General features: G+C 53.3%; 1 protein-coding gene across 1 annotated transcript in view; it reads left to right on the top strand.

The window, feature by feature from the left end:
- The first annotated feature begins 666 nt into the window (after positions 1–666).
- LOC116075274 (pyridoxal kinase-like) overlaps positions 667–12,786 on the top strand; it is a 16,020-nt gene continuing 3,900 nt past the window's right edge. The window contains exons 1-2 of the mRNA XM_031348333.1: positions 667–919; positions 11,835–11,889. Coding sequence (XP_031204193.1) covers positions 833–919; positions 11,835–11,889 — 142 coding nt within the window. The 5' untranslated portion in view covers positions 667–832. The remainder of the gene's footprint in view (positions 920–11,834; positions 11,890–12,786) is intronic.

The following is a 12,786-nucleotide window of genomic DNA, read 5'->3' as shown; positions in this document are numbered from 1 at the left end:
TCCATGCTGGTCTGTGCCACCAATCTGTGATCGTGGTGTGTCCCTGACCACAGGGTCTCCGAGTGTAGGTCTGGAGATAGGACAGGAAGAGAGTTCCCGTTCCCTAGGACTGAGAGGACTCGGTGGGTAGTGAAGAGGGGAAGACCAGGGCAGCCGCTTCAGATCTGTTCCCATGAGTGGCTCTGAGCGGACTTGAGCCTAAGAGATGATCGCTGGTATGGTGAGAAGCGACACGTGTCTCTTTACTCAGGGTAGCCTGAGATCAGATGCCTGTGCGCTCTACCGGGTCTGTCTGGGATTCCACTCAGGCCGCGTGGCTGGAGTGGGAATCTCTTGATCTCTGAGGGTCTCAGAGCCTAATCTCCTGGTTAGGCTCTGCAGCTCAGTGAGAACTCTTTGGACAGCAGCTCCCGGGTGTGCCACGCATGGGGTGATCAGCGCCCGGGGCCAAGGAGGCGGAACAGCGTGTAATGAAAGAGCCGTGCTGGGGAGTGCGATCCAGTCGGGCCGGCTGTAGCAAACCCTGGTCTGCAAAAAGGGGAGGTGGGCCCACGTGCTGATGCACAGAGGAAGGAGCTCCTGGGCTCGAGTCCACAAGTCCCCTGGCCCGTAGGGGCGGTGCCTGCGTGAGGCACCGCCTCCGGCCCGCCCCTCGCCGCTCCGGACTCGCGGGTTAGCAGCGGGCCCGTTGAGGTCAGAGGAGGCGGGCAGCTCTTCCAAGCCCAGCGCCTGCGCGGGTTTAAAGCGCTCGGAGCCCAGACCGAGCGAGCAGTCAGAGCAGTCCCAGCCCGAGACACCGCCTGGACTCGCGCGCCACTACAGCTTTCCCGGCATGGAGGGCGAATGCCGGGTGCTCTCCATCCAGAGCCATGTTGTCCGCGGCTACGTGGGCAACAGAGCGGCCATGTTCCCTCTGCAGGTATGCGCTCCACTGCTTATGTAACCGGGCCGGGCTGCTCGCTTGCTGTTCTGCGGGTTCGCTACTTGGCCTCCTCCGACTAATGACCTTGGCCCCCTGCGGCCATCCTTTTGGGTCCCCATCGAGCGTGGGGCGCGCTGAGGACAGATCTTGGCGCACGCAGGCCGGGGGGCGTGGAGTACCCCGGGGAGCTTACAGTGGGGTGGTTCAGGGGACACGAAGCCCCCTGCCTGGCTGTGGCGCACATGGTAGCCCCTGAGGGTCCCTGATGCTTCCGGCTGCCAGGCCAACAGTGGGCGGGGGCCTTCCAAAGCGTTGAAATGCTGAGCCGAGAGGATCTTCCCCTGTGGGAGCGCCGAGAGCCTCTTGGTAGACGCATTCATTGGTCAGTGATTGCTCGCTCTGTGGAAATCCATGTTCTGTCTCTACCCATCTTGTGAACTTGGACCTAGGAGGAGGCTGGGCCACACTTAGGTGGTCTGTCATCCGCTGAGATGGGGGGGAGAACCACCCTGCAATAACCCACTCCCCACCCCCTCACCCCCCGCCATACTTGCTTCCATTACTAAAATACAGCCCAGTTTGCTGAGTTTGGCTTTGGAAGCAACCTGTTAGAAGGGTTGTAGCCCAGGCTTCCCAGAGCCTCTCCTGTGAGGTGTGTAATGAACGAGGCTGTCTCTGATCGTTTCTGGCAGGAGGTGGCTTCCTGCTTGTGACTGACTGGTTACCCTTGGAAGGAACCAGGGCGCAGTGGGCATTAGAATGGGGGCTAATGCAATGTCGGGCTGACTGACACTTCCTTGCCTGGCCGGTCCAGCAAGAAGATTGGGCTGGTTTGGGCAGCCAGGTGGTGGCCTCCTGCAATGTACCCTTTTCTTTTTTCTTTTTTCTTTTTGGCCAGTGAGCAAGGTCCCGCTCCCCTTCCGCTCATGATCCACTCTACTGATTCCTGGGAGATGTTAGGGTGTAGCAGCTGGCTACCATGGACCTGCAGGAAGGTTCTGGAAGGGAGACAGGTGGCCAGAACTGCATCTAAGGACAATTGAGTGCTTTCCTGTATCAGACATGCTTGCCAGACAAATAGAGCAATTGGTTGTTATTATACAGCATAGGAGATCAAAGTCCATGGGCAAGGGCAGTTGCTGAGTGTTTGAGCCCCTATTGGTCGATAAGCAGTGCTTTACCCACGCACACTGTCTAGTGTACCTATTCTTGATTCTTTTTTCTTTTTCTTTTTTCTTTTTGTTTTTTGGTTTGTTTGTTTTTGTTTTTTTTTTTCGGAACAGGGTTTCTCTGTATAGTTCTGGCTGGCCTCGAACTCACTCTGTAGACCAGCCTGGCCTGGAACTCAAAAATCCGCCTGCCTCTGCCTCCCAAGTGCTGGGATTAAAGGCGTGGGCCCAGCTCTATTCTTGATTCTTGTTCTACCCAGAATGTACCGGTCTGGTGCTTCATGCTCTTAACCCCTGCTCTCTGAGCTTCACGCAGTCCCCTCACCTTGGGTAGAGGTGTGCAGGGATCTCTGAGGCCCTGTGTCCTGCGTTGCTTGCCTCTTCCACTTGCTGATACTCTTTCTTCACCTTGCACATTGTCCCTGGGTCCCCTTGTCCTCTGTCCTCTAGACTGCACCAAGGGCTCAGTGTCCTTATTGAGGCTGAAGATATGGGGTTCCAACTGCTCAAGGGAGGAGATCCCTCCCCTTCTCATTCCTCCAATTCCTTATTGGCATTTGGTGAATTTCTCATCATGCACCCCAGTCCCACTCATCTCTCTCCCCCTGTACTCACTCTCCGCCTCCCCCCCCCCACAACCCTCAACAGTGAAAAAAAGGGCAGAAAAGCCGTAGTGTGTCTTATAGTAGATCCTCATATCCACACCTCTTTGCTTGTGGATGTTCATTGCAATGAATCGGTCCAGTACAGCGCCTCTGGCTTCTGCCACATCAATACTGGAACCTCACTGGGACTCCTCTTAGATTCCCTATTGTTGCCCTGTGTCATGGAGGTCCTGTAGCTTTGGATCTGTAGGACTTGTTCCTTTCACACGATCCAGCAGTTCATAGATGGGGTAGATGCTGGGATGGGCCAATTCAAAGCCCTGGATCTGGTCCTGAGATCCCACAACACGGCTGGCCCATCCAACAGAGCAGCCAGCAAGGAGCAGGGCTCTCATGGGGAGTGGCTAGCTCTTCTGCTCCCAGGCACTAGGGATGGCTTACCTGCAACTCCTGTGACCAGAGCCAGCTCTGTCCACCCTGCTACCCAGGCCTCTGCCTCCCAAGTGCTGGGATTAAAGGCGTGTACCACCACTGCCAGGCCTGAGCAGCTGTTTCAAGAGGAGCACCCCCAGGCCCAGAGCTGTGCTCGGTGGAGGCGGGGTGCGTGTATTCTTACTGCACAACCTGGAGTGCAGCTCTCATTCACATTACTGAGTATGGGGAAGCAGAGCTAGAAAGAGAGAGGATGTAGCCTTGGGCTGGGTGGGACCCTGAAGTTTGTCCCATTGCTAATCCTAGAAGGCCTGCTGGCAGAGGAGGCCTCCCTGGGACTGACCCAGGTGTCCACAGGCTGCACCATCAGGTGGCCGTCCATTCATACCAGAGGAATGGCTGGGGATGTATCTGGGCCTCGCCTGCAGACCTGCACCCAGCTGTTGATGAGCTGGTACAAGGACTTCTCTAGTCTCTCATGCTGGGCCTGGCTTGTGCCTGTGGCTGGGGAGCTCCCATAGCTTCTGCCACATGTCATGGAGTCTCTCACCAGTGCTCCCTGCAGAGTCTCCCAGGCTCACCCTTGCAGTCTCCCACTGGCAGCTGGGATAGATAGACAAGCCTCCAAGGAGGTAGCAGAACCTTGCCCTTGTTTTCATTTCTGCTTCTGGCCCCAGGCCAGGCTGTAGTGGCCAAGGTTTTATGAGACCAGAGCCACTGGACCTCCTGTGGCCACCAGGTGGAATAATTCAAGGTTTGCAGATTAGGGGCAGTGGGGACAGACACACCTGGTCTCCTGCCCTCACCCTTTCTCACTCAGCTCTGCTTCAGGGGAGTGTCTGGGAAGAGGGGATTTTCTGCTCTAGCCTGTAGGGTGGGCAGGGAAGGGAAGGGTGGGATCAAGTATATCTTGTAGCTTGCTCCCGTCAAGCCCCACCTTGTCTTGCTTCCTAGTTTTCTGTGGTTCTGAGGACTGAGCCCAGGGCCTCGGGAATTAACTCTCTCATGCAGAGAGCTCTGCCCTTAATCCTCTGTTCCCTCCCTTTTAAAACAATGTCTCTTCATGTAGGCCTGGCTGACCTGAAAGTCACAGATCATCTACCTCCAGTGTAGGGATTAATGGTGTGTGCCACCACGCCCGGCTTCCCAATACCCTTGTTAAAATGCTGCTGGGGATAGAGCCCAGGGCCTTTCTCATACATGAGTAAATACGCCCAGGTATACCTCCAACCCACTTCCTTCTGCCCGAGGGAAGCTTTAATCAGAGGGTGTGTGTGGGATGTATATGCTTTGTATATGTGTATACTTGTATACATGTGTATGTGTATATATCTGAGCATGCACAGGCATGCACATGTGTATGTGCTGTGGTCTTCCTGAGTCCTGTGTGTATCTGCAGAGCCTTCCTGGCACAATGATTTGCCATCATGTTCCCTCCTTTTAGATTTTTTTTTATTTTTAAAGATTTATGTAGTATATATAAGTTTACTGTAGCTGTCCTTAGACACACCAGAAGAGGGCGTCAGATCCCATTACAGATGGTTGTGAGCCATCACGTGGTTGCTGGGATTTGAACTCAGGACTTCTGGAAGAGCAGTTGGTGCTCTTAACCACCCCTCCAGCCCCTGATTTATTTTATTTGTTTGTATGTCAGCTCCTCCCATGCTGGCATGGTGCCTAAGGAAGTGGTGAGGTTCTGTGTGTGAGTGCTGGGAATCGAACTCTGGTCCTCTGCCAGAATAACAAATGCTCTTAACCACTGAGCCAACTCTCTAGCCACCCCACCTCTTTTTCTTTTTTTTTTTTGCCAACTCATGCTTTTTATGTGTGTGGGGGTCGCGTCCCTACTCCATCTGCCTTCAGAGCAATCTGAAAACAGCTGAGTTTAGGGTCTAGAGAAAGGCTGCAAATTTGATGATGTCAAGGTGTCCCCTTGTAAAGGACAGGGAGCGGCAAGCACGGAGGTCCCCAAACTCTGCATAGATAGCTGTGGTCTTCTGAGCCGTGTGGCTGTGACAGGAATTAGCTGGGGATGTCTGTTCTTGTCTACTTACCCTCAGTTGTCTCCTGGAAAAGCAGTCTCTTGCCTCGCTTAACTGAGGACAGTGCCGAAGCAGATAAGGCATGGTCCACCCAGAGGCCAGTGGCTGTGAGCCCTTGTGAGGTCCCATGGGTGGGAGCCTCCTACCCCCCACTCACTCTGGGACATGCAAGGAAGCTCATCCTGGGGGCATTCTTCAGGACGCCCTATGGTAGGGTGACCCTAGACCAGAGCAGGGGTGGCTCTGAGATGGTGGCCTCTAGGGGTGAGCTAAGGCCACATTGAGCAACTCATTTGTGGTCAGAAATGCAGTTTTGGCAGCCCCCGGAAGCTCAGCTACTCCCAGCTGTCTGAGCCAGATGTGAGAACTGGCCAGCCAGGAGACAAGGAGGTGGGTGGGCTATCTCCTGACCCAATTGCTTCTCTGTGACCATCCAGAATGTATATTTGGGTAACTACGGGGTCTCAGTGACCTGGCTGACAAGGTCGTCCCAAGCCAAGGTCGTCCAAAGAATCCTACAGTGAGCTCTGCACAGCCCACTGCTCTTAGGGCTTCGCCGTGCAGCCCAACACAGGCAGACCTTAGCAGCTACACAGGGTCCCGGGCTATGCCTGCCTAGCACTGTAATCCTGGCCGCGAGGGCTGTGAGCCAGGCTGGGGGTGGATGCAGGACCTGGAGTGAGCAGGGTAGGAGAGGAGATGCTGTGTGTGATGCAAGCTGTCTAGTAGCCATTCACCACGGAGAGCAGAGGGCGTGGTCTGGCTGAGTGGGAAGGCTGACCAGTGACCAGCGGTGGGAGGCGGGAAGGGATGTGTGACTTTTTTGACTGTTAGATTGCTCAGGGTGACAACAGCCCCAAGATGCTTGCCCAGCCTGCTTGCTGGTTCCTATCTGTGAAAGAGGCTCAGGCATCAGCCTGGATCTGGTTGTCCATGGCTGGAAACACCTGTGAGGTTCAGCCTGCCCGCCTACCGCCCCCACTCCTCTCTGTTCCTGAATGCCTGTGGAAGAACCACGCTGGAATATTCCAGAGCTCACCCCGCTCCTGCTGTGTTGAGCAGCTCTGCCTCCCTTGGAAGAGATTAGCTGAGCTGTTGCTCTAAATGTGTCACATCTGGCTGCGTGGCTTCAGGCTGCCTGAGCCTCTTGGCTGGAGGTTTGGTGATGCAGCAGTGGGGGCGGGCAAGGGGCCTCTGGGATGTGCATCACCTGCCCACCGGCAGCCACCCCAGTACAGCACACGTCACTGCTGGAGAGGCGGGGTCTGAGGGTTGCATGAGGAATAAGGGGAGGAGCCTGGTCTGGTAGCAGGAAGCGGGAAAGGCAAGCTTCCCGTGGTGTGTGTGTGTGTGTGTGTTTTAAAGATTTATTTTATGTATATGAGTACACAGTACACTGTTGCTGCACAGATGTTTGTGAGCCATCATGTGGTTGCTCGGAATTGAACTCAGGACCTCTGCTGGATCCAGCTCTGCTGGCTCTGTCTTCAGACACACCAGAAGAGGTAATCAGAACTCATTACAGATGGTTGTGAGCCACCGCGTGGTTGCTGGGATTTGAACGCAGGACCTTCGGAAGAGCAGTCTGTGCTCTTAACCGATGAGTCCTCTCTCCAGACCCCCCTATTGTGTTTTGACTTTCACTTTCCTGGGTGCCCTTTCCACTCCTGAGGGCATTGGTGGCCCCGACGGAGAGAGGGAGGAAGGATAACCAGCCGTGGTGAGGCGCTTTATCCCGGCGGACAGTCTAAGGATTCTCCACAGAATAATGCTGTCCAGTTTGCCCAGCCCCCAGACTCATCCATCAGCAGGCCTGGAAACCCTGCCTCCTGCTGGCCGACCCAAGCAGCACCGCAGGCAGATGAACTCAGGGCCAGTGTGTCTCCAGTGTTAGTCGCTGCTCATGTGGTCAGCCGGACTTCTTCCATCTGCCAGAACTGTGTCTCCACTGAGTTTTGTAGTAACAGGCGCTTTTTCTAGTATATATCCTGGCTGAGACATTCATGTCTTCTGTAGGGGATGTGGTAGAGGCTCATGAATGGGATCAGAATCCATGGGGATGTGGCGGGAGCCGGAGGGGCTCCCCCCAATATCCCAGCAGGTTTTGAAGCATTGATGCAGAGGCCAGCACTCTAGAGGTAGAGGCAGGTGGATCTCTGAGTTCGAGTTCGAGGCCAGCCTGGTCTACACAGTGAGTTCCAGAACAGCCAGGGCTATACAGAGAAACCTTGTCTTGAAAAAACAAAATTAAAAAAAAAAATTGCTTCTAGGGAAGAGTCGACCAGTGGGCCCTGTCTTCCACCTTCTGGCCCTACTCTGTCCTCCTGTTGGAAGTACTCAGCCAAGAGCCACTACATTGCAGGGAAGTGAGAGCTCCGGAGTTGCAGCCATAGCCTCCCAGAGGGTAGACTTGGGCAGAGGAGAAGCATGGCCCCCGGCCTGGCCTTCTCTGCTGAGGGTAGCTGAGCTCTGTATATGCACTTTGGGAGCCGGCTCCTGGAAACCTTGAAACGAATGTATGAATTCCCAGTTAATACACCACTTTTGACAGTCATCTTTGAAATGGAAACGCCACCGTAGTGGCTCGGAGCCATCCTTCCGAGGCAGAAATAGCGAATTCTTTCTCAGATTAGATCCATGTGCCCGCTCCGAAGGATTAATTATCAACACACAGCAGAAGCAGTGGTGCAGGATAGCTTGGCAGGGTTTCCAGGACGCGAGTCCTCGCCGCTTCCAGCCTGGCCCATCACAGTTGAGTAGAATTGTAAGGGATTTTTAAGATGCTGGAAGTTATGTGGGTGCACAGAAGTCTGGAATAGATTGGCAATATCTGGATGAGAGCCACTGCTAATTTCTGTCACATCGCTCTCGTGGCGATGCTGCCTTAACTCGGGGACGAGGTTCTGGATGCAAACTGTAAGCACTTGAGCTCAGTGGCTTAGCACAAAGCAAACACCGCCACACAGCATGTGACATGTCTGCCAGCACCCAGCACCCAGCCCCTTTCCCCTCCAGGGCAATAATTCTCCTTGTGCCGCCTAGGGTCCGTCTCCGTCTCGTCTCTTGCTCTCTCTCCTGGCCTCTCATCCTTTGCTGTCCCGTGGGCTGTCTTGCCTTGTTCAGGCAGTTCTGCAGGGGAGCCAGGCCACTTCCCATGTGCTGGGTTTGGTGTTTTGTTTTTCTTTTTATGCCTAGGAGTTGCGGACAGCTGTGAGGCTGCCATGTGCATGCTGGGATTTGAATGGGTCCTCCGGAGGAGCAGTCAGTGCCCTTAAACACTTAGGCTGTCTCTCTCCAGCCCTGGGTCTGCCTATAGTTTTTTGGTTTTGCTTTAATTTATTTAAATATTTTTTTTAAATATAGGGGTGCTCTGTATATACACTTACATGCATGAAGAAGGCATTACCCTTTATAGATGGTCAGGAGCCACTATGTGGATGATGGGAATTGAACTCAGAAGAGCAGCCAGTGTTCTTTTTATTTTTTTGGTTTTTCCAATTTTTCGAGACAGGGTTTCTCTGTGTAGCCCTACCTATCCTGGAACTCACTCTGTAGACCAGGCTGGCCTCGAACTCAGAAATCCACCTGCCTCTGCCTCCCAAGTGGCAGCCAGTGTTCTTAACCACTGATCCATCCCAGGTCGGGGATTTTAAAGGCATTTTCTGAAAGATCCTATTTTCTGTAACTCTATGGTCACTGCCATTTCCCCTCTGCTGTCCCCAGGTCAGATTCACAAGGCCACTTTGGTCAGGTCTCCTGGAGTTCTGGTGGTGATGGTGGGGTCCTCAGATCTGTTTACATTGAAGTTCTGGCAAAGGGTTTTTTTTTTTTTTGTTGTTAGGGATTGAATTTTTAGGACCTCTGCTGGCTCCGGCCCAAAGATTTTTTTTTTTTTTAATTTAGGAACTTTTTTTTAAAAGATTTATTTATTATGTATAAGTACACTGTAGCTGACTTCAGATACACCAGAAGAGAGTGTCGAATCTCATTACTGGTGATTGTGAGCCACCATGTGGTTGCTGGTTGCTGGGATTTGAACTCAGGACCTTCAGAAGAGAGTCAGTGTGCATACCCACTGAGCCATCTCACCAGCCCTCTGGCAAAGGTCTTATGAGGCTTTCCTACTCTTGACCTCTGTCCCTCTAGACTCTGGCGGGTCCTGTCTCTACACCAGCAGAGTCATGGCCACTGGGCCAGGTCCTCCTTTTCCTGGGCCCTTGGCTTCCACAGCCTGGAAGGCCCTTTTTTCTATTATGTGCATTATGGGGTGTGTTTCCTTGGGGTCTTGTTCAGTGATCCTGGCTTGGCATTACTCTAGAGTATGGATTTATGGTGAGGCTTTTCTTGGGGGATGGCAACCCGGACTAAGGGGAACTCTGGTTCTAGGGATAGCCACCCGATGAATGGGAAATAGTGTGTCTCGGGGGGCAGAGGGGTTGAGCGAGAAAGGGAGATCCTCTGGCAGGAGGACCACCCAAAATCTGCTAAGTGTGAGGAGACAGAGAAGTAGAAGAGGGAACGGGAGAAAAAAACTCTAGCTCTGCGTCATACAGGATGTGCCTGAAAGTGGCATCTGGTTTGTCTGGGCCATCTAGACCCAGAATCTTTTGCCCCTTTCTTTTTAATTTGTAGAGGAAGGGTCCTTCTTCGTGTGGGGGCCCGTGTGCATGGGGAGGGCCCAGAGATCAATACCGAGTGCAATTCTGCTGCTGTTCGTCCTTACAAAGGATTGATTTGCTTATTGGTGTCTGGCTATGTGGCCGTGTCTCTGCAGGCATACTCACTCACCTGTGTGTGCTGGCACACTCTAGAAGAGTCTCTCCCCCCCCACCCCCCCGCTCCACCTGTTCCTGTGAGGCAGGGTCTCCCTGAACCTGGGGCACATGTTTTCTCAGCCAGGATGGAAGCCAGTAAGTGCTAGCAGGCCTGGAGAAGCTGGAGCTGGGTACAAGTGTGTACAGAACACCCTGCTGCTTCTTTTCTTTTTTTTTTCGAGACAGGGTTTCTCTGTATAGGTCTGGCTATGGCTCTCCTGGAACTCACCCTGTAGACCAGGCTGGCCTCGAACTCAGAAATCCGCCTGCCTCTGCCTCCCAAGTGCTGGGATTAAAGGCGTGCGCCACCACCGCCTGGCTAACACCCTGCTTCTTACAGTGTGGGTGCTGGCATCTAAACACTGGTCCATGTGATTGCGCAGGAAGCATCCCTAACGGCTGAACCCTCTCCTCAATCCCTTGTTTTTTGAGGCAGGGACTCTAACTAGCCTGAAGTTCACCAATTAGGCTAGGCTGGCTGGCCACAGAACCCCAGGAATCCTTTCCAGCACTGGAATTATGGGCCAACACAACCACACTGGGCTTGTTTGTTTTGTTTTTCTTTTTTAAAAGATTTATTTATTTATTTTATGTATATGAGTACACACTATAGCTGTACAGATGGTTGTGAGCCTTCATCTGGTTGCTGGGAATTGAGCTCAGGACCTTTGCTTGCTTGGGTCACATCACTCGCGCCAGCCCAAAGATTTATTTATTATTATAAATAAGTACACTGTAGTTGTCTTCAAATGCATACATGTGGTTGTGAGCCACCATGTGGTTGCTGGGATTTGAACTCAGGACCTTTGGAAGAACAGTCAGTGCTCTTACCCACTGAGTCATCTCACCAGCCCTGTTTTTTGTTTTTCAAGACAGGGTGCCTCTGTGTAGCCCTGGCTATCCTGGAACTCTTTTAGTAGACCAGGCTGCCCTCAAACTCAGAGATCTTCCTCTGCCTCCTGAAGGTTGGGATTCATGGCGTGCAGGACCACGGACCACAAACTAGGACTTCTTAATGTGTGCTGTTGAGATTAAATTCAGGCACTTTATAGACTTTACAAGCACACCAGCCTGGAATCTTATTTTAAAATAAAAAGGGTTTGCTCTCTCAGTGATGGCTTTAGGTGGACGCTGAGGTCCACAACTTTAATTTGCTGAGCTGCTCTGTGTGCTAAGGAGGAACAGCGGACCACACAGAGCCTCAGCACTCTGCCCAGAGTGTCTCAGGAGGCCCATTGGTCCCATCTGGATGACTCCCACAAGAGCCACGAGAGGCCATTCACAGCGGCAAGCTGCGGCAGTCAATGTGGTTGTTCTTGGGGACCTCGGCCCTGATGTGAGACCTTCTTTCTCTGCTTGACTAGGAAGGAGGGAGAGTTGGCTGGCTGCTGTGGTTGAGGCTGGTTAAGCTGACCTGCCCAGCTGGGTCTGGCTCTTACCCCCTCAGGGGTGGGCTTGGAAACTAACATGGCCCTGTTTCCTAACTGGACAGACAGGTGCTTGCAGGAACTTTCTTTACCACAGGCGATCCCTCTGGGGTGCTCCATCAATCCTTCAGTGCACGCAGGGAAGGGCGAGGGGTGTCTCCACCCTGGCCTTTTGAGCAACTTTCCTGAGTGACTGAACAAAGGAGAGCCATGCTCAGGCTTGTGTGGCTCTGAAATGCAAACATCTGGCTGGCTGTCCAGGGCTTTGTGTTCCCACCCTGGGGTCCTCCTGCTCAGGGGGGTCTCTACCACCCAGCTCCTTGTTACCCTCCTCAAGATGGGACTCTATCTCTATGGGAACCCCTGCTCTAGGTTCTAGGGGTCACAGACAGTCACTGTCACACTCTTCTGCTTGTCCTGCAGGTTTTGGGATTTGAGGTTGATGCCGTGAACTCTGTGCAGTTTTCAAACCACACAGGTAAGACTTCAAGGTGGTCCTCATGGCATATCTGTATGTAACCTGGCCCTGGGGGAGTCGTCACCACTCTTTGAGGTGGGCGGGGCTGGGGAGAATGGATCCCTGCAGGGCCACTCCGTGCAGGGTGTACCCTCACCCTGTGCTGATTTTCGTGCCCACTGTTTTGGAGCTGACAGGTGGGAAAGCCTCTCTTTGCCTCAGCTTCCTCTTCTGCTAAACTGGCAGCCATGGCACCTGCTGTGGTAGGGGAGCTGAGCAGGTAAGTCCCAGTGAGTGCTGCTGTGTCCCTCTGCAGTCAGCTGGTGAGCTGCAAGCCTGTGTGTGTGCTTCTCCACTATGGTGATACCTTGTGCATGGGAGAGTCCCATGTGGCTTCAGATTCAGCACCAGGGGAAGGTGTGTGTGTGTGTGTGTGTGTGTGTGAGTGATGTGTATCTTGTTCTGGGGACCCAAAGACAGCACTGCTTATTTATTTGCTCAAGGGAACCGTCCTTGGAAACCCCTTGAATTGTTTGGGGCAAGTGTGCACTCCCCATAACCCTGACCTGCAGCCTCTGGAGTCCCTGGAGTGCACTTCTCCCTGTTCTCTGTGCTGGCAAGAGAACAAAGCCACTCAATAGTGTTTTAATAGTGCCTGACCTGACATTGTTCTGAACACAAAGGGGACTTTGGGAGCTCAGAGCGCCCCAGAGCAGCCCAGCTGGTCACCAGCAGGATGCAGAGGCTCAGAGGATTGAACACACTTCTAAGTGTAATGGGTTTTAAACAGGGAGGAAGATGGGAGCCTCAGATAGGAGCTGATAGTGGGCCTCCACAGTCAGTGGCTGCCCAGGACCAGTGCCCATGCATCTGAAGTCCCAGATGGTCCAGGGCCCCCAGTGAACTGCATGGACCCCA

This window comes from Mastomys coucha, unplaced genomic scaffold (genome assembly GCF_008632895.1).
Source record: "Mastomys coucha isolate ucsf_1 unplaced genomic scaffold, UCSF_Mcou_1 pScaffold3, whole genome shotgun sequence".
NCBI classification, from domain to species: Eukaryota; Metazoa; Chordata; class Mammalia; order Rodentia; family Muridae; genus Mastomys; species Mastomys coucha.
Note: the sequence above shows the minus strand (reverse complement) of the source record. Positions and strands in the feature narration are given on the sequence as shown.